Source organism: Chionomys nivalis, chromosome 1, assembly GCF_950005125.1.
Source record: "Chionomys nivalis chromosome 1, mChiNiv1.1, whole genome shotgun sequence".
Taxonomy (NCBI): domain Eukaryota; kingdom Metazoa; phylum Chordata; class Mammalia; order Rodentia; family Cricetidae; genus Chionomys; species Chionomys nivalis.
In genome coordinates this window covers 130833037-130855350 of record NC_080086.1, presented here as the reverse complement: position 1 = coordinate 130855350, position 22314 = coordinate 130833037, and the positions used below count along the sequence as shown (strand labels likewise).

The window sequence follows — 22314 nt, the reverse complement described above, 5'->3', positions numbered from 1 at the left end:
ATACTTTGTGCTTGTGGGTCCCTACTTTCCTCCCTAGCCTCCTCGGCCCCCTCTTTCCTGCTCCCCCACCCCCAGTTGTGTCTCTTCTGCTTTCATGTCACATGCCTTCAATTAGGCTTATTTTCCTGCTCCTCCTCCTGTAAGATCTTTACCCCTCCCGTGGCCCCTTTCTAGTTTCATGGCTGACACCCCCACATGTACATGTGTACATATGCACACAAGTTCAGGTCTAGAGTTCCCATATGAGGAAAAACATGCTGTGTTTGTCTTTCCGAGTCTGACTTATTTCTCTGAACATAACGATTTCCAGTTCCATCCATTTCCCTGCAAATTCCATGATTTCATTTTTCTCTATGGCTGAATAAATTCCTATTGTGTTTATATACACCATATTTTTTAGCCATTCATCTATTGATGGATGTCAAGGCTGTTCCATTTCCTAGCCATTGTGAACAGTGTGGCAATAAATCCGAATATGATATGCAGGTATCTCTGTGGTGTACTGATTTGAGTCCATTGGGTAGATAGATACCCAGGAGAGGTATAGCTGCGTCACATGATAGTTCTGTTTTTAAATATTTTAGAAATCTCCAGATTGGTTTCCATAGTGACTGCATCAGCTTACACTTCCATGAGCAGTGAATAAAGGTTCCTCAGCAGTGTTCATTGTTATTTGTATTCTTGATGACAGCCTGTCTGACACAGCGAGATGGGACCTCAAGGCAATCTAATTGGCACTTTTCCCATGGACAGAAGTGTGGAATCCTTTTCCAAATACATGTTTCCTCTTTGAGAATTGACTATTCAGTTCATTAGCCCACTTATTGATTGGAAGATTGTTTGTTTCATGTTTAATTTTTGAAGCTCTTTACATATTCTAGGTATGAAGTCCCTGCGTAAACTATAGCTGAATAGATTGTCTCCCATTCTGCGTGTGTCTCTATTCTTCTGGCTGTTCCTCTGGATGGTCTGTTGTTTCCTTTCTTTGTTTCAGCAGTGGGTAAGCCAAGTAATCTAAGTTGCATAGCTACGGAGAGATGGAGAACTCAAGGCGATAAGTCAGTAGTTGTTAGACGTTGTCTTACAACTGTGATTAGCAGTCCTGTGATTAGCGGGACGGGTCGAAGAGCCTCCAGAAGACCCATATGCACACAAAGTGGCAGCTTTGTCAGGGAAAGAGTGGGGTTGTAGCTCGCATGCTCTAGCATCCACCAGGGAGAGCTCAGGTCTGAACTTTGTTAAACCACAAATACATCCTGCTTGTTCCACAGTGAGCTTCATATTTGTCAGGGGTCTGTTCTATTCATCCACTTCCAGAGACCATTCAGAAACCATTCGAACTGAAATACAGATGAACTTCTGAGAAGAAATATTGAGGACCTCTTTAGTAAAAGGCAAGAGAGACCCTGAGGAACTTCAAAAAGTTAGAAAGTAACCTGCCTGGATAGTGCTGAGGACATGTGATTAGTTTTTTTCAGACATTGATTACCTAAAGAAACCCAAACCAATCACTGTTGCATTAGTAGAGTAGTAACACAGCGAGAAATTTTATGGTGTATACTTATGGCATCGATGATATACAGTGCGAAGGGGAAGGAACTCATGGTTTACACGTCCTGAGCGTCTCAAGCAGGACAGAGTCATGAGGGACACAGATAAGTGAGCCAGGCAGGACAATGCAGGGCACGAGCCCCTGCACGTGTCAGTACCACTGCGACTAGGGAAGCTGTCTCTGGCTTCCCTGTGCTTTTCTCATTGAAGGCAGTATTAGCCAACACTATCAGAAATGGTTTGAAGGAACATTCTGCTTTCTAACACACGTTATCAGTACTGAGAGTGCTTCTGTCGCTCTGGCCTGGGAAGCAAAAGTAGCTTAAAGACAAACAGAACCTAAGATGCTCACCTTTTGCCCACAGCATCAGCTACAAACCATAAATAGCAGCTCCTTCTGGACCTCTAGGTGTATGATAAGCATTACATTAAACCCTTCACCCCCTCGAATCTCATCATCCCAAAATCATGCGAATCATAACTTCTCTGGCCTTCTTTTCCTCTTGTTTCCATTACTCATTTTCAGGGAAGTAGAGATTGGAATTTATTTCTAATATATTCAGCAGATATTATGGAGTGGCATTTATGAGCTTAAGTACTATCCACAAGGCATGCCTGGTCTGGCCTTGAGGAACTCCGCATCCTGGGAAAGGGAGAAGCAGGTTTGATAGAGTAGCTGTCTGTGTGTGTGAGAGAGAGAGAGAAAGAGAAAGGGAGAGACAGAGATAGAGAGAAAGAGAGACAAAGAGAAAGAGAGAGAGAGAGAGAAGGAGATAGAGGAAGAGAGAGAAAGGGAGAGAGACAGAGAAAGGGAGGGGGAAGGAGGGAGGGAAAGAGGAAGAAGGAGGGAGGGAGATTGAGAGAGGGGGGAGAGCAAAAGGGAGAGAGAAAGAAAGGGGAAGAGAGAGATAAAGGGAGAGAGAGGGAGGGAGGGAGGAGAGGGAAGAGACAGCATTCTCATTGATAACTGTTTCTCAGGTTGTTTATTAATATTCCTCGAGGCTCTGATATGTCTCAAGCAAGCTGATTCTGGATTAAACATTGGAGATGGTATTTGTATAGGCTGCCATGGTTGAATAGCCACTGCCCATCGGGGTCACACTAGTCCTCTGGCCCTTCTGACAGTTGGACTTGTCTTGTGGTCTCGAATTGGACAGGTGCTAAGGTTTGGCCCCAAAAGAAAAGGTTTTCCAGATTTTATCTTTTTGCAGCCCCCAGCAGCACCTCTCTCTAGCTATATTGAGAGTCTAGGGGGAGTAGACAGCACACTGTTCAGGGGTTTGGGGTCAAATATTAATAGTTATATGGCAGGATTTTTCCACACACCTGCTTTTGCTAATTCTTTCTCCATATTTTGCCATCAGCATTTGAGACTACATTCCCTGCCTTTTTGTCCCAAATGTAAACAAATAAATAAATAATAAATAATAGGTTTTCCCTACTGTGTGACTGGTATTAGAGGAAGACAAACTAGATCTCTTTTCAAATATTTGTAACTCTTTTCCATTGCAGACATTAATGAATGTGCACAGCCGGGGCTCTGCGGTCCCCATGGGGAGTGTCTAAACACACAGGGCTCTTTCCACTGTGCCTGCGAACAAGGGTTCTCCATCTCTGCAGATGGCCGCACGTGCCAAGGTAAGAGAACCTGTAGGAAATCCTGTAACTCTGGGAGAGTTGAGAATGGCTTTCTGTTGAACAGGCAGAAAGGCCCTAAGATGTGAAAAGGTATCTGTAATTCATGACTCAAGGCTTCTGTATGTCAAGGTGACCCGTACTGGAAAGCATAGCCTGGCAGTTGCTGGCATTTACAAGTAGAATAACCCAAGGCTGTGGTGGTGAAAATAACCACAGGCAGGTCCCATACTCCAGCTACTTTAATGAGTGAAACCAGCTGTAGCTGGGGCTTCTGCGCGGATCCCATGACATTTTTTTTGTGTGTGTTTCGATTATCCTGGGTGTATGTTATCTTGCTTATTCTATTCATAAACTGCAATGTCCTGCTAGATTTCTCTGTAGTGTTGGGGAAGGAGAGTGTCTGGAATTATACCTCTCCTCTTCTCATCCCTAAGCTCCTCCCTTTCCTTCCTTTCCCCCTTGTATAGGATCCCGCAAAGGTCCATTAGACTGTAAGACATTTAGATAGCACCAATATCTGTTTGCAGTCTCTTCGTGTCTGCAAGTCATAGCAATAGCTGCTAGTTTTTATGCTCTTTATGATATTATAGTCTGATAAATGGAAGAATAAGCCATCTGAATATTTTTTTAAAGGAAGCTAAGATTGCCGTGATCGTAAGTCCACTGTATTTTTTTTTAAGATCTAAGTTATTGAAACTCGACTGTATTTTGGAGAAGTACCTTTTAAGTGTTCTATTCAAGGCCTTAAAGAGTACCCGATTCTTTGCTCTGAAAAAAACAATCCTGTTGCAAGAAGAGTCTGCTCTCTTACTAGTTCAGCAGTGGAACCCAGCCGAGGACCGGCATCTAGGTTCAGCTGAAACCAATTATTATATTGGGAGGTATAAACTGATCTTATAAAACGGAGATTGTTGAAATTGTTCTCCTGCTGAGCAGACAAAACATGGAGACCAGATTTGGCCGCGACGGGAGAAAGATAGTGCAGGGTGGAGCTGGAGCAACCAGAGCACAGGGTTTGGAAAGAATCCCAAGTAGGGAAACAGAGGAAGGCGGCATTGTAACGTGGGCGATGGGAGATTTACAAGGAGCTCGGGCTTTGGTGCTTCATGTTTTATGTTAAGTTTATGTCTGGGGCCCCGCGACTGTAGCCTTTTGAGAAGACACTGTGTGAGCTCATGCTTCTTCCCCCCGCTGAGGTGGGTGCTGCCTTGCCTCACACTGACAGGGCAAATTCGCAGAACCCCACGTCTCCAGAAAGATGCAGGCTTACTTTTTCCCCTCCACTCTAAATCACCGGCAGTTAAGTCTTCCTTCCCTGGGATGTTGTACAAGTTGCTACAGCTGGTGGTTGTACCATGATGCTCTGAAAAGGATGGATCATCTCGGACGCTCCGTGCATCGAAGCTGTTGTTCCAGACAAATAGAGCGAAGGCTAGCAGATTCGTGTGCATTTGCCTTTTAGATGGACTAATTTTTCTTTCATCCTGTACCTTTTTAAACACTGATTTCTACAAATTGGGAGTTACATAATCGCTCTAATTTGGTTGCAACTCTAATTTGCTTGGTCATTTACTTGGCAAGGGCCTGATTTTTAAAATGTGTTTTTAGAAAATGTCTAATGCTTTGTAAATTGCTGTGTTTGTAGACTGCTCTCTTTGATACTTGGGCCCTACCTCCATATTCCCCAGTCTGGACAGTTTACAAGTAATAAAGGGTAATTTTAGAATATTACACTGATGTATGGTAGTACAACTGATTATTAAACATGTTATTTTTCTTCTTGAATAAGTTCTGTAAAGATTTTGTTTTTAGGGATTAATCCAATACACTAAATTGGTCCAAGTTTTCTTTTGTTGGATTAAGTCTGAAACTTATGGCAATAGTGCTGTCCTCATTCAACCCTTGGCTGTGGCGTAGGACAAAGCCAGCTCATGTGATCAGGGTTTGGCAACGGAGCTAGTGTGCATAGTGTTTGTATTAATGCTGAGAAGTGGTTGGCACCCTTGGTCCATGTCCATTCACCAACTTCCTTCTGAGCCTCTGATTAAGCAGCTGAAGCCATGTCACTGCTGGCAGTGACACACTTGCTTCAACCAGGGTAGACAAGATAGGAGGAGCACAATGAAGTGGGCTTAGTATAGCCAAAAGAATATGTGGGACCCTTCCCTGCTCCCCCCAGATCTTGGACAGCTGTCAGTGTCCAGCGTAATGACTAAATCAAGAGGCAGATCTTCAGTCTTAAATGGTTTGAAGCGGCTTGGCCCCCTCTGTGATAAGATGACATCGCCAGGCCTTCATCTCCCTTACCTGTGTGTGGTATCTGGGAGCAGAAGGTCGAATGTCATTCAAAGCTCGAGTGGGGACGGGGAAGAAGATTCCTAAATAATTAGTTATTAGTCATTCATTCACTGAAGTTCTACTGGATGCCTACATGGTGACAGCCGCTGCTCTGAAGCCACGGTACAAGATAGTTCTTGCCCATACAGAGCCTATGTCGCAGGAGGGGGAGATCAAGATTGAGCAGGGACATATTCCGTAGGATGCATTGTTCATGTATATTTGAATCACATGACATAATTGTGTTTTGTGGATAGATAAATAACTACATGGTGTAGCATGCCCTATATAATGTGACATACATATCGCATTATATACATTATATTGTATGTTTGTACGTGTGCATATACATTGTAAATCCCAGAGTTGGATGTTAGGAAATCACGGATTAACAGGGCGCTTTAGATGGATGCCATCTTATCCTTCTGTGCTGTCTCTTGGTTACAGCTTGTCTTCTTCTGTTCCATTCTTCTCGCTGTGTAACCAGAGCTCTTGTGTTGTGGGTAAAATGATGGTGAATTTCCTTATTTTCCTTACATCACCCTCTTATAACCCATTTTGCTCTACCCATTTACTTTAAAATTCCCAGTTCTTTTTGCTCTTTAATTTTTTAAATTACTTTTTATTGTGAAATTTTAATTTACACAAATGATATTTTGTCATGGTGTTCACTAGCCAGCTCAGGGGATGGCTTCATCATCATTAGCAGAATGCCTGTGCCCAAAAAGGAGGCAGAAACACTGGGAGCCATCGGACTCTCCTGAACCCCTGGGCAGAAGCCTCGCTGGCTCCCTGACTCTATGACTCTGCCTCCGGCTTCATACCCGTCGCATGTCGGGGCTTAGTGAGAATTTGTGTTGTAATCCAGTGGCACTGGGAACATCACATGTCTTTGAAGCTGACTCACATGATAGAATGGCCACACTGGTTTCACAAGAATCCAAAGGAGCCAACAAAATTACAAAACACTGGTGATTTGCAGAATGTAGGGATCCTTTCTTCATTGTTTTCCTCTACTGGTCAGCCATGCTATCTGGGTCTCTTCTTCTCTCTTCTGTTGCTATGTGCAACAAGCCCTTCCTAAAGTCCCACGGTCCATAAGCATTTTCATTCATCCATTTGGCAAGCAGTGTGTTTGTTTTTATCTATTTCATCGCTAGCATTGAAACTTAGCGCCGCACACACGCTAAGTAAGTTTTCTACCACAGGGCTATCTTCCTAGTACTCAACATTCAGGAATGCCTACTATAGGCAAATGACAATCCTAAGTACTGGAGCAACTACACTGACCACCACCCAAAACAGACCTCCATTTCTTTGAGACAATAAAGTAATAGTGTAAATGATAAAGCCTGTGAATAAAAGCAATATGTAGAGTTGGGATTAGGGAACCACGAGATCTAGAGCAAGAAAGGAAGCTGGTGTGACGGTAATGAGGGTGGCAGAATTGACTGTTCTGCTTCTGTAACTAGGTAAATGAAAAAAATTTACTTTGTGTTTAAATTTAAAATCCACATTAAATGCCTCTTAGTTTAAACTGTTCTCTGACTCCCAAGTGACAGAGAACCTCCATCCAATAGCCAAAGGTTCAAAATGATGAGCAGAAGGCCTCTGCCCTATCCCCAGCGTGAAGAATAAAAACCAAATCAACATGACATGAGGGTAAGTCCCCATGTAAAGTGTGAGCTCTGGCTGAGAGATCTCAGTGCAGACTCTATGGTGACAGCCAGTTCACCCCTCTGGTGTACTGGGAGTGAGGAAGGCTGGGGGCAATGAGAGGGGAGCAGGGATCTATGGAAAGGATACAACCTCACTGGGAATCTACGATTACTCTTGGAAGCAAGTTCTGCTTTCATAATCGGATGCACGTCTGGCATTACTTTTTTTCCTATTGGAAAGAAAAGATAAAAGGCTTTTGTTTTAATTCTGTGTTCTACTGCTGTGTTCCCACCCCCACTGATAATGACGATAGTATTATTTCACTTCTCATTCTTGGGACTGAATGTGTGATGAATGACTTGTCCCAGTCTTCATGACAATTGTGATACTGATTGAGAACTGAGATCTGCAAGACAGAGCGGGGACCTCTTATAACATCTAGCTGGAACTCAGAGGTCTGGAATTTTCTCCTCAGCCTCCACAAAATTAAATCCTACTGTTAGAGAACTATAAAGACCCTTCTTGGGTGCTGACTTCAAGTCATTCCTTGCTTACATGCTCATTCAGAAAAAGAATATGTGGAAGTTCACCCATCACAGACAGCTGGCTTCTGGAAGCGTGTTGATAGTAGTGGCAGCCATGCAAATGACACAAGGTGACTTCGGACTTGTGGCTAATATTGTCACCACTGGGCAACTCCACTCCAGAAAATAATGAGCTGGAAGCAAGTTTGCTGTGTGTTTGACCTTGAGGTACATTCGCCATGCCCAGTATAGCATGAAAGTACAAAGCCCACAGAACACCAAGACATCAGTAGTTTTGTGGACCGAAGACTGAACTTCATATCCATCATTAAAGAGAAATATTTCTGAAAACGATTTAGCCAAGAATGATGTTAAAGTACCCCGACCCAAAATGGATTACATCCTGCTGCTTGGGCGGAAGAATTTCGGGTTTATTTTTTTAGTCATTCGCAGGTCTGAAACCAAAAGGTCTACTAAGGAAAAGCAATTTAAGTGTTTCTTACCTTTGCTGGATGAAAAAAAAAAGAGGGGGGGTTTAACAAGGGCATGTATTGTCTACCACATGTAGAAAAAAAGGGGGAAAGCTCACATGTTATTCCAAGTAAAAGTCATGGACTCCATTTGTGAGGGCTACTGTTCGTATTCACTCTGCCTGTGAACACACTTCAGCAAGGGCATGAAAATGGATTTTAAGTCATTAGAGAGAGTGGAGAAAATTTTGATGGAATAAGCTGCATTCGGGTCTTGGATCCAGATTTTTCCCATGTGATGCGTGCTCCTAATAGAAGCAGAAGTTTTTGGAACTCTTTCTCAGCCTCTTCACCACCTATTGGCCTTTAAAAGCCCAGAGATAGGCAAAGTCATCCACTCTTTGCTTGCAACCCAATAACAGACATGAGATTATCAGAAAGCAAAGTCAGCAAATGGGAACACACAACACATACCTTGTATGGATGGCCTCACGCACCCTTGGTACCTGGCCTGAGCTAAGCGTTTTGACCATTCTTCTGGTATAATCTACATTGAGGGGTCTTTGTAGGTCATTGGAAGCTCTTACGAGGTGCTTCCGTATTTTCACACTTCAGATCTAAATTGCACTGCTCCGCCTGTCATGTTAGAAGCAGTTACTCGGACAGACATCTTGGACTCCCCATGCAAGTGGGCAGGAAATGGGCCCATGATGGCTGGTAAAACAACATTCACAGTTGTGAGCTGCCATGCGGGGAGCTCCCACGGATCGGGCACTACTTCAAGTCCTCATGCCTTTCTTCTCACGTCACCTCTACAACAAGCCTGTGGGTGGCTGAGGTATTAATTGATATGCTTTTGGATGCAACGATGAGGACATTTATTGTGTTAATAGGTAGTGCAGAGGTCCTCAGCTCTCCTTCCGGGGCCTTTATCCAAATGCTGCACATCCCCAGAGCACGTTCGACCATTTCCTCAGACTTTCTTACGCCTTAGCGAACGTGAATTCCTGTTTCTGCTTTTTCTTCTCCAGTGCCACTCTGTCCCCCTCCTCTGTGCCTGTGTTGCTATCATCACAGCCATTGCAAGACTCTCAGGCCAGGGAGGCAGGGACCATTTCAGTTTTGCCCTCCCTGCCCTTTGGATGCCACTGGGATTACTTAGGGCATAATAGGTACCTGGTGAATGAGTGGTGGGGGGAGTGTTGTCTTTGATCCATGCCACATTGGGAAACCTTTGTAACAAGGTTACCCTGAGCCAAGCATGTTGTGCATGCTCGCAAAGTCTCCTTTATCTTGTAAAGCATGTCCCAAGTCATGGTCAGGCACAGAGCAGTTGACAGTGGGGTTGTGGGATCTGAGTATGGGAACCTGACCTCCAGCTCCTTCTCAGCTGTGTGGCCTGGTAAGTCATTAAAGCAGCACTACCTCATTTCCCCTGCGACCCATGTGAGTTGGGTATGTGTTGGCACTACCAGCGCAGACTAGAATCTGGCCCCCAGAGCTTACTCCGTAACTGTGTTGTTATTGCTATCTTAGCCCTTCTTACACGGGCACTGCAGTTGCTCTCACATGTTTCCTTTGTTACCTAGAAGTAGGGATATTTAAAACATGTTCTTTTGCATTATCAGTGCTTACAGAATATATATCACACAGATTATATGTTGTGGATGGAATTATTTGGTAGCTCCAGGTCTAGGTCTATGTGTTGATGGCTTACTAGCTCTATTTTTAAATCCAAAAATAAAGTCATGCATAATATAGCATAGTAATTAATTTTTTATGATTTTCCTTAATTCATCACCTTCTGTGTTTCCCTAAGAATGTCACACAGTCAACTCAACTTTTTCATTCACCCACCAAAAGCTTGACATTTCAATTGTTTTGGTGTCTTAATTGTTATGGAAGTTCTGGCCAGCATTGATGCTTTCTTGCCTGAAGCACTGGGCCTAGTATTTCTAGAGGTATACTGTCTATTTTCTGTGGTTTTATAATTGATCTTTCTTGGCTTTCTATTGGAATATAGAAAGAGAAAAATTAGAATAGTGAGGAAAAAAATGAAAATTCTTTGGCTGATTTTATGTTGCCTCTGGGGCCTATGTGTCAAAAAGATGAATCTGGGGTTTGATATGTTTGGCCCATGCTAAGGGCTTTCTCCCAGTCCACACTGGCCGCTTAGCCTAAGAACTGGTGTAGCAAAACACAGTGTACGGTGTGGCTTGGAATTTAGAATAAGACCTCTATGCTCTCAAAGCAAGCTAGTATCAAAGTGTAAATCTTTAATTAATACATGGGTGATGTAAATGTTTACTAATAAATGTGTTAAGACAAAGCAATACTGCATTTATAAAACTTATGACACCTTAAAAACACACATGCATATTCCGTGTGTTTTGTCTCTTGAGAGATGCGGAAAAGAAACCTATCCAGTTGCGTACATTTGAAGCACAGGGTGTTTCCTGGCCTCCTGGAGAGAACTTTCCCTGAACAGCACGAATGTAATTTACAGTGGGACCTATGTACTCCATTTTCCATAATTGTTCTTCATGAGCGCCTTCAGGGTAGAAAAGTGGTCTTATATCAAAGGCTTCTTGTGCTGTGCTTTTAGATTTTAGAAATATTTCTTTTCCTTAACAATTCTCATAGACTTCCCCGCTTTCAGTCACTTTTCTAGTTTCATATGCTAGCATCTTAGCCTTGGTGCAAAGAAATAGGAAGAAAATGGCAAATGTGCTTTCACATCCAGAAATGTACTTTCTTATTTCTCTGAAGAGATATAGGCAGTGTACTTTATGGGGTTTTTTTTTTATATAGTTTGTTTGTTTGTTTTGCTTTTCTGAGAAGAAAATCAGTTGGTGGGAGAGTTTACATACCTGTAATCCCAACACTCTGAAGGCTGAGGCAGGAGAATCACCACAAGTTCCAGAAAAGCCAGAGGCTGTCTCTAACTAGATAAAAACAAAAACATGGCTTGTTTCATGAAAAACATCCTTAATTTTTGTGTCCTTAATTTTTCTTCATTGTCCTAGATACTCAGTTCTGAATCTCTATGTGAACTATCAAGGTTTTGTTGGAAACAGATAGCTGATCAAGCCATGTCTCCCTGGGCTGTGCCTCTAGCGCTGCTCTGTAGCTCTGGTCTCCTGCAGGAAGTCCTTGCCAAGCACAAAGTGCGTGCGTTCCAAGCTATTTAATGACACAAATGACCTTTCCAGAAACTGAGCTCGAGCTCTTCAAGCTCCCTCAATGAGAAAAGCCATTAGGGTCAGACAGCTTCCTCCACTCTCTTGGTCGTTCATGGAATGAGCTTGTCAGTTTGGTTTGAAATGTAATCCTGACGTGATGTGTGCTTTTGTGGATTTTTCTTTTTTTTTAAGTGAGCCTTGTAAGATTTCGTTCATGAGACTGTCCATTCCTGACCTTCTTTGAGTGACATAGAAAGAACCTTCTGTTATTTATCTTATTTCTTTGTCTTTAGTCTTCTGGGGATGAAAATGGGGGAATATTTAAACACTTAAAATTTAGGGCTCCTTGGGGTATTTTTTAAAAACCCACAAAGTTAAAACCTCACACATATTTTACCTCTGTATAAATGAGCATTTTCTAGCAGTATTTACTTTTGAATGTCTGAGAAGGTATACAGAGTAGGGAAGGGCCCAGGACTGGAAGCCACTCTGGGCCGAGCAGGCAACTCCCAGAGAAGCTGGTGCTGACTCAGCTTCAGCATCTCTGAATGAACAACCTAGAAACATGCACAGCCTTGGACAACCAATGTGTCCAACTCCCACATCCTATGGCATCACAGTCTCAGGCAGTCAATGTGTCTGTGTCTAACTCCCACATCCTATAGTATTACAGCTTCAGTCTGTTCTAAGTATGTAACTATATTCACCAAGACACTGGTAAAACCCTTCCATGATATTGCTCCATCACTTTTAATAAGAACTAGACACAGTTGACACAAGACTCATATTCTTCCCCATGACTTGTAGTAGGTCTTACTAAAATACAGTTAAATCACTAAGATATAGTGTGTCACATATGTAGTCTTTTTCTGGGTTGCTTTCTTTTAAATAAGTAAAAAATAGCTTGCCTCCATTTTGCAGTTTAAAAAAAGGCTTAGGAATGAGCAGGAAGTAATGATCAAGACTACTATGGTAGAATCGCTCCATGGTCGAATACTGTGTGTGTGCCCCAATACTGTACTTTTGGGAAATGGAGACATGAAAGACCCTTTGAACTCCAGTGTCTCTAGCCTGCAAATGTAGCAATATAAATTAGCTTTTTATAAAGCCTATTTTAAATTCATACTTAAAAGTATAGAATTGGGACTTGAGAGATGGCCCAGCTGTTAAGAATGCCTTCTACTGTTTCCAAGAATCCAAGATCAGTTCCCAGCACCCATGTCAGGCAGCTCACAAATGCCTGTCACTCCGCTTCAGGAAATCTGATGCCCCCTTCTGGCCTCTGTGGGTACCTGCATGTACATGGCATATACTCTCACAGACTCATATACACCAGTAAAATTTTTTAAAAGATAGTTTTAAAAGCATGTTTTTTGTAAAGGCACAGCTTAGCTTTTACAGGCTCAGCATACTTAGGAACTGTCCTGCAAACCTTCCTCCAAACCTCCCAGTGATGTTAAATGATCATGGACCTCCATCCCCCAGAGTCCTACCTAACTAGTAGTCATTCTTACTCTCTCATTGTAGTTAATTTGCCTGGCTTTCAACAGCCTGCCAATGGAATTCCATAATATATACTCATCAGTTGCTTCCTTTATTCAACAGTGCTGTTTACAAACATTAATTTTATTATATGTATCAGCTTGTTAATTTTCATGCTACATGTATATTGTGTGAAAACACAGTAAGCAGGGTGCTGGCTGTCATTTAAGCTGTTTCCTGCGTGGTCTATGTGGTCATATTCTTTCTTGTGGCTGTGACCTTACCCTCTCTGAGGAGTGGATGGAGTTGGAGTGGGAGGAGGAGAAGGAGTAGAAACTGGGATTAGTATGTAAAATAAGGAAAGATTGTTTTTAAAAAATAATTAAAAATAAAAAAATAATTTTACTTCCTTTAAAACAATAATGTCAGATATTTTGTTATATCAATAAGAGGATATAATACAGTTGCCCTTTTGTTGGTCCTAGGAAAATGGAGTCAGGAGCACGGGGTAGAAGAGATTTTTACCTTGTGGTAGACAGGAAGCAGAGAGAAAGAAACCAAAAGTAGGCCTAGGCAAAACACTTCCAAGGACCATCTTTGTGACTCATTTTCTCCAGGTAGGCCTGTCTTCTTAAGTTACTAGTCCCTCCTAAGCAGCACCATGGGTTGGGGTGAAGAGTTTGACACACACATCTTCGGTGGGGGACACATATTCAAACCAGAACAATGTTGAAGCAGAAACTTACTTGACTGAATATTTCTAGAAGTTTAATCATTTCATTATTATGAGTAATAAATCTGTGTTCCTCCTGAGGGTCAAAAAGCACAAAACCAAGTTAGGAGGCCATTGCAGTCAGCCAGCTGTGAGACGGTGAAACCTCCGTCAAGGTTGGAGCCCAGAGAAGAGAACGGAGATAGAAGCAAGAGATAAAACCAGGGGGACATGGTATTAGATATGGCAAGAGAGGGTCGGAGAACCCTTCCTCCTTTTCACGTTAGATCAAAGGTTTTCAACCTGTGGGATGCAACCCCTTTTTATAGAGCTCGCCTAAGACCAGCAGGAAAACACAGATATTTACATTATGATTTATACCAGTAGCCAAATTATAGTTATAAAGTAGCAATGAAAGTGATTTTATGCTTGGGGGGCAGCATAATGGAAGGAACTGTATTAAAGGGTCACAGCACTAGGAAGGTTGAGAACCACTGGATTAGATAATCAGGATTCTGTTTGTGACTGTGAGGTTGGTTTTTGATGTCTGTAACTGTAAGTGAGGAATTGGTATAGTCTGCCATGACTGACATATATCAGAGTTGAGTTGGCTCAGCTTCTCTGGACCCAAAAGCTGCTTTCAGAAATCAAGCAGGAGTCTAGTCCCTGCATTTTAAAGTAACCACTTGAGTAAATCTCCGTGGGCTGTGTTTCCTAAGGTGGGGGGGAGGGATTGGTTAAAGGAAGGCCTCTCATTGGCGAGCCTTGTTTTCTAGAAGTTCTGGCCTCTGTCATTTCTTATAGCATGTCTTAGGCTGCTTCAAATAGATCTGTGACCATCAATTCCCCCACATTTTTTTTCTCCTGCCCTTCTCTCTGGTTCTTCTATTGGCATGGAAGTCAGACTATACAAAGACATTGGTTTTGCTGTTTTTCTGGCTCGCCCATTTCCCAGAACTAAATTATTATCCATAACACATAAGGACCATATTCTCCAGACCCGTGGACATTGCCAGACCTCAGTGGACCTTTTTAGAAAGGTTCTACAATATCCTATTGTATTGTCTGGGTGCTCTCCAAATCCAGTTTTTAATTTCCTATTGGCTAAATTTTATTTTTTTCTTCAGGGCTCTGCTCATCTCCTGCTCACTGCTGGCTTTCCTCTATGCTCTGAGAAATACCTTAATCTCCCTTGGGCCAGCAGCCATGCCATTTTAAAATTCCTTTGGGCAGAAATTCTGCTAACGTCTTTCAGTTCCACTTCTTGGCTGGGTTTCCTGTCTTCTGGTCAACCTCTACTTCTTTCAAGAAAGAGTGTGAGGCCTGAGATTCTCCTGCACAGAAGCCCTATGCCCCTTCTAACACAAGGCCCGTTTATGTGATTGTTTCCTTAAATTCCTGGCCCCAAATATATCAATTGCAGGTGATCAGGAAGATCTCAGATGAAATAGTAGGTCATTTTCCTCAGTGAAAAGATGGAAGGACATCCATTCTAGCTATCAGCTTGGGTCTTCCTGAGACCAGCACACCACTGGAGCCTGGTATGTGCTTTTCCAGAAGTCTCTCCAATAAACATCTTCGGAACCTACGGTGCCCTGGTTTCTAGGTTTCAGTATGATGGTGCTTCTTGTGTTAAGACCTGTTTAAGGACAGGAGGTCCTTCTAAACTACAAGTAAGCAAGCAATGCAAGTGAGTGGCAGACAGTGTGGCCTGATATGCATCTTAATAGTGAACATGCTCCGTTACACTTTTGTTAGCCTCAGAGTGTGGTTCACCCATTGCCCAGGAGTCCCGTTTTATAGACATCCCTGTAAGAGGCAAGCCCGCATGCTGAACAGAATCTTCAGGACAAATTTAGAAGGCGATCCTCAACAAGGACCAGTCTTTTGCCATCTCTACCACTTACTGTTTTTGTCACTTGACAGAAATCACTTCCCTCTCCCTGCCTCAGTTTTCTGAATCTTAAAGTAAGGAGGCCAAGCTAGATAAAGCTGAAATCTCCTCTAAGTCAGGACAAACAATATGATTCATGCAGTAACACCCTGATAGCATGAAGGGTCTTCATTCCCAACATTGCAGCCACTACGGTGAGTTTGTAAATGGCCACATACCACAAATGGTACTTCCATTCCTACCATCGCCCATGGGGCTGGAGTTCAGTTGAGAAGGCTGTTTGGGAACTGCGAGCACACATGTAGCCGGGAGTCAGATGACGGAAGCCTTGTGATCCAGTCAAGGAGAGAGGGTGAACATTTTGAGCAGTAGAAGGGCATGGATGGGCTTGCATTTTGCAAAGAGCACACAGGCAGCAGCAGTTAGACAGAGTGTGGATTACAGTGGTTCTCAACCTTTGGGTCACAACCCCTTTGGCAAACTTCTACCTCAAAAAAAATTTACATTATGATTCAAAACAGTAGCAGCATTACAGTCATGGAGCAGCAATGAAATAGTTTTATGAGAAACTCTATTCAAGGATAGCAGCATTAGGAATGTTAAGAGCTGCAGGGTTAGAGGGAGGGGCAAGACTGGAGAAGGGGAAGCCAGCTGGAATGTAAGGAGTATCTAGAAGGATAAGAGATAGGGTAGGGCTGCGAAGGGAGTTTCGGAAGGGGAGAGATGGCATTAAGATTTCTGGCTTGAGTGTCTGGGTGGGATTGCTGATGAAGGGTGCATAGGAGACACGGAGCTGCTGTGAGGAGAGCACTGATAGCAAGTTCATTTGTCTCTGACGTGTCTATTTGGTCTTAGATAAATGTTTCAACAGGACGGAACTCGAGCACTGAGAGAGACTGAGAATCCATCAGCATGTAAATGGTAACGGGAGACTTGCTGAACTTGCAACCCCCAAAAGCCTGCGGTGCGAAGAACAACATAATCTCTTTGACAGATGCCCACTTCAGGAAGTCCAGAGTTAGCGGTGGCCAGTGTTAAGAGAGTCCGTGTCAGGAAAGAGTTCCTCCTCAAGGTTGCAATCAGTAAACCAGCTGTAATCTCAGATGTGGGGAGTTCAGATGAGTCCAACCAATGTGCTACAGTAGACACTATGAGGACAGTACACCAGCTGTAATCTCGGCTTTTTGGGAGTTCAGATCAGTCCAACCAATGTGCTGCCGTAGATGCCATGAGAAAGATTTAGATGTGGAATCTTTGTACTGGGCTTTCTATTCAAGTTCAGATGGAAAGGAAGAATGGAATGAGAGAAAATGCTCACCCATTATCAGGAAGAGCCTTTAAGGTCTCTTTTTAAATTCAATTGTAAGCTTGATCAAGATTATGGCAGAAAATCGAATAAAAATAGATAAGAATAAGAAGTGTACTTCGGGGAAGGATTGTGGGTGAAGATGAAACCTTTGACCCCAAGGACTCTGGTCGTTGGAGCTTAGCATCTAGGAGGGTAGACGGGAAACCTAGCAAGCAGTAGATCTTGGGAATTCTGAGCTCTGGCAGACATCCACCTACATGGAAGGTAGAAAAAGAATAATGCAGAACCTGGAAATAGTGTCCAAGGTGTGGGTGTTCCCCAGACTTAGAGGGCAATGGGGGCTGACCTGGGCTTCGGGTATAAGGGGTGCCTCTTTGCAGCATCTGTGTTTCAGAGGGACAAAGTTCAGGAGATTGTAGGTCCCTGGGGAGGAAGCATGATAATGATGGTGATGGTTGACATGCATCGGGTCCTTCTGACATCTTATGTTCCCGGGTCAGTGCTTTGTGGATGCTTCTTTAATCTTCATAGCAATTGTTGGAACACACTGATAATGTTGTGCGTACCTTTGCCATTATTTCTGTACACTGGTAAAATGTGTCCTTGAGTTCTGTGCTCTCAAGTTCAGCTAACAGTAGATCCCAAAATACTTGAAAAAGTCCCATCTGAGCTGAGCACGCATTCAGACCATCCTCTTGTTTTTAGTCCTTAAACAATACAGTACAACAACTGTTTGTATAGAATGTACAATACATTGGGTGTCACAGGGAGTCTGTGGGATGAGCTGGGGATGGTAGCTCATTGGTGGAGTACCTGGCTGACCTTCATGAGGTCCGGGAATCTATTACAACACTAAAAAAAAAGAGGTCTTAAAAATATGGGGGTGGCCGGGCGGTGGTGGCACATGCCTTTAATCCCAGCACTTGGAAGGCAGAGGCAGGTGGATCTCTGTGAGTTCGAGGCCAGCCTGGTCTACAAGAGCTAGTTCCAGGACAGGAACCAAAAGCTACGGAGAAACCCTGTCTCGGAAAAAAAAAAAAATGGGGGTGGGGTGGGGTAGAGGGATGACACACTGGTTGAGAGTTTTTGCTCTGCAAATGATCCGGGTTTGATTCCTAACGTCTTAGTGGTGACTCATAACCACTGGTAACTCCATTCTCAAGGGGAACCAATACCTTCTTCTGGCATCTATGGCCACCAGGCCCACTTGTGGTGCACATACATCCATGTAGGCAAAATACCCATGCACATAAAAGTAAATAAATCTAAAAAATTAACTTTAAGTATATGAGAGGATGTGTGGATATGTGTAGGTTATTTGCAAATACAATGCTAGTTTCTATAGAGGAAGTGGGCATCCTTGGGTTTGGAAACTAATTGCTCACATATGCAGAAGAGTGGATGCGTCAGGAAATAAGGCGGGGAGTGTAGACAATGCTAACAAAACATTTTGTATTCATGCCAGAGAAAAGTAGCAGATGGAGGTGAGATCAAGAGAAAGCTTTTCCAAACTATGTTAACACTTCAAAGGCAGTGAGGGGAGGAGCAGGGAGGAGAGTAATTGAAGATGCTGGAGAAGGAAGCAGAGGTGGACCAGTGTGAGCACAGACCAGTTGGGATGGGAAGGACCCAGCTTTGAAAGTGGAAGGGACGGCTTTCATAAAATTGAGAAAAAGAAAGGAAACTTTGATTTAATAACTTACATGTTTCAATCAAAATATAAGATAGTCTGACTTTATTCTTGATAATATCAGTGTCTGACAATTTGGAAAGGAAATAAGAAAATTCGTTGGGTAAATCTTCTTTGTCTTCTATCATGCATCTTACAACTTAATTTTACGAGCTTTAGAACTGAAATGGTCACTCTTACTAATGTCAACTCCTCCAAAACTAAATCCTGGTATGTGGTGCTTAACTTCTCATATTTCCTTTGTTATTTGTACCTGATAGGCTAATTTACCATGAAAATAAATTCTTTTTCATGTATATTTCTTAATTGTTTCTCCAAAACCCTGTATTTGGGGGACTGTTGTGTTCTGAGGTAGAAAGAGCAGAAAGCTTGTTAGCTGGAAGCGTGCATGGTAACTAACGAAAAAGTGGGTAGGGAAGGACCGTGGAGATGGTCCCTAGAAAGATAAAGAGGAACTCTAGCTAGAAGTCTGGTAAATATGACATTTATAGGAACATGTTAATTATTGTGATGTAGATAATTCTGTGGGGTAACTGGCATTTGGGATTGTAAGTAACTGTAACCTAGTGACACATAGGTTTTCCCATGAGTAACAGGGCGGGCTGACTCATCAGATTCTCCCTCAATCATAGCTATCTACAGGGCTATGTAAACCACTGTTTTCTCCCTCCTACAACTCCACAGTTAGAGCTATCGTTAGCATTTGCTGTATCTCCCCAAAGTGGCCATGAAAACTGCATTGAGGGGGCTGGAGAGATGGTTCAGTTGTTAAGAGCACAGGCTGCTCTTTCAGAAGATCCAAGTTTGATTCCCAGCATCCACATGGTGGCTCACAACCACATGCAACTACAGGTTCAGGGAACTTGATGTCGTCTTCTAGCCTGCATAGGCACTGCATCGACATGGTACACATACATACACACAGGCAGAAACTCTAATACATGTGAAAGTAAAGAAGCATCTTTTCAAAAACTGTATTGAGATTCCATGTTCCCAAGTCAGAAAGGCCATGCATGGTCAAGAAAACAAATACCAAATAACAGGAAGGATACAAAGGGTGAAGGATAAAGATTCTTTCTACACTGCCAGTGAGACTATAAGCTAGTCCAACTGCTGTGGAAATCCATGTGGAGGTTCCACAAAAATAGAACTATATGACCCAGATATAATGACTCCTTGTATACCCAGAGGGCCCTAGGTCAACACATGACATATTTGGGCATCCATGTTTATTGCAGCACTAGTCACAATGGCCAAGTCATGCAACCAAGTCATGGATGTCCATCAGCAAATGAATGGCAGAAAATATAGTGTATATACATAACAGAGCTTTGTTCAGCAATAAAAAGAGAAATTATGTTATTTTCATAAATAGGTGGAGCTGGAGATTGTCGTGGTACCTAAAATAAGCCAGATTCAGGGAAAAAAGCCACATATTTTCTCCCGTAGGCAGAATCTATATATTTTTAAGTAGAAGAATAACTGGAGATAGACAAGGGTACTTGAGAAAGGGTCATGGGAGGGTGGATATGAACCAAGAGCATGATATACATACTTGGCATTGTTAGCAGGAGGCCCATTCTTTTGCATAATGATGATATAGCATCCAAAAAGAAAGAAGTTCCTAGAGGCGACAGCACTTTCCCCTGTAGGAAAATAAAGCTGTCTCTGGAAATAAAGACTCCAAAACATTTAGGAAATACTGACCATGGCTAATTGTGGCAGTCATTTCAACGAGAAAATATTTCCTGAGGACAAGTCAAAGTTTTCTCATAGACCCCAGTAGTTTAGCTACTAACCCATTTTCATCAAAACATTTTATTAACATGTACGATGTTTTTAAAGTTCTTTTTGTGTGGACATGATTTTCCTGTTGATATAACAGAGCGCCTTTCCTTATCCATTCCATGCCTGGTGTTTGTCGGTCTGAGTTTATTTCCTGTCTGATGTCCCATGTCTCTTTTGCAGATATTGATGAATGTGTAAACAACACTGTGTGTGACAGCCATGGGTTCTGTGACAACACAGCTGGCTCTTTCCGCTGCCTCTGTTATCAGGGCTTTCAAGCCCCACAGGATGGGCAAGGGTGTGTGGGTGAGTTTTCAGTTTTCGTTCTGTTTCCTCCCCTCATCGTGTTCCATGTATCTTTTCCAACAGAAATGCACATCATCACAAAGAGGCGAATTCAAGCAGGAAACTTTTCACTGTGGTTTGATTTTTTTTAATCATAGGATTTGAGACTGTGAAAACTGTATGTGTTGTGGCCTCTGAAGGGGACAGGTACATCAAGAGAGAAGTGTGAGTTATTTGGGGCCATTTTAAAGGACAGCTGTTTAAATCTAGCCGAGTGTAAATCTGTAGTCTCCTGTCCCCAGGTAATGAAGTCTGTCGTGGGGCACAGCTTGCCTGTCTTTGACACGCACCTCATTAAGCAGCACGTTTAAGGAAAGTACTGGCACAAGCTTCCGTTTCCGGGAATGATACCAGCACAAAATGCTTCCGACTGTGCAACTGCTGTGGACGGACAGGGCTGGGAAAGCTCCCACGCCATAAGATGTCCCAGAATGTAGTCCAATACAGACTCATAGAGGAGAACTCACATTTCAGATTCCGGTCAGCTGTGATTTGTGAAAACTTGTTATAAAGCATACTTTCTGTTAAAGCAGTTTCATAGGGAAAGGGGGGAGGAGGAAGTTACAGAATCTCCAGCTTCACACATTGATATGGGCTTCCCCTCAGTTATGCCGTGAATACCACTGGTTAATAAAGAAGCTGCTTTGGGCCTATAGCAGAGCAGAACATAGCCAGACTAGAAAAGATATATAGAGAAAGTGGCAGAGTCAGAGAGAAGCCATGTAGCTGCCACAGGAGACAGACACCAGACGCCAGATGGAACCTTATCGGTAGGCCAGAACCATGTGGCGATACACAGATGAATAGAAATGGGTTAATTTAAGATATAAAAGCTAGCCAATAAGTGTAAACTAATAGGGCAAATAGTGTTTTAATAATACAGTTTCTGTGTGATTATTTTGGGTCTGGGCAGCCTGGAAACGAAAGAGTGGCCTCTGCCAAAAATACATTATACAACTTTTTCTTTATTCTTCTGAATAGAGAGAAGAGCTGTGTTTGCCACAAGGCAGGTGCCCTTTAAGGCAAAAGCAATGACTAACTTGCTCTGGCATTTGCCAGTCAAGCACTAGTTCACTTACCATCCAGATCCAACCTGGATGGCAAAGCCTGTTCAGAAGCTTGAACTATAACTGATTTTCTGTTATTCATGATGGAAAGTCTATTAATCCCTAATTACAGAAAAATAGTCAGGAAGCAGCCATGTAGTTTTCATAAATTCACATAAACAATGCTGAATCAAAAACTACACATCACTGTTAAAGAACTACACGGAAGTATAATTGCTCAACAATACAGCTAAGAGCGTCCTATGAGACTATCTTAGATGGATGTAGATAGGCCAGTAGTGCAGGCCTGTCTTCCCAGCTGTTCTGGAGGATGAAGCCCGAGGATTTCAAGTAAATTGAAGGCCAGCTTCAGTAACAACAAGACCATGTTTTAAAATCAAAATTTAACAAAGAAATATTGTTTAGCAGTGGAACACGTACCTAAAATATAAGAGAAATGTGTATGCCCAGTCCCCAGTACCAGTAAAATAATAGTGGAGTTTATTTACATTTTGACTCACAGGCCTTGATGTGAGTCTTACTTTCCTAGCTCCACACTTCCTCAGCGTTCCTGTGCCCATGACATTAGGCTGCTTGTGGTTGGCCACACCACTGGTCACTTGCTGCCCATCACTTGCTCCTTCCATGGTAGTTAATCTCCCCTGGGCATAACATTTGACCTACTGC

At 42.7% G+C, this 22314-nt stretch overlaps 1 protein-coding gene across 7 annotated transcripts in view; it reads left to right on the top strand.

The window, feature by feature from the left end:
- Nucleotides 1-22314, top strand: part of Ltbp1 (latent transforming growth factor beta binding protein 1) — a 390073-nt gene that overhangs the window by 323748 nt on the left and 44011 nt on the right. For 4 of the 7 annotated variants that reach the window (XM_057775307.1, XM_057775298.1, XM_057775281.1 and 1 more), the window contains 2 exons: nucleotides 3064-3189; nucleotides 20417-20542. In XM_057775307.1, the coding sequence (XP_057631290.1) occupies nucleotides 3064-3189; nucleotides 20417-20542 (252 nt within the window). The remainder of the gene's footprint in view (nucleotides 1-3063; nucleotides 3190-20416; nucleotides 20543-22314) is intronic. The other 3 variants (XM_057775289.1, XM_057775322.1, XM_057775315.1) reach the window with 1 other exon arrangement.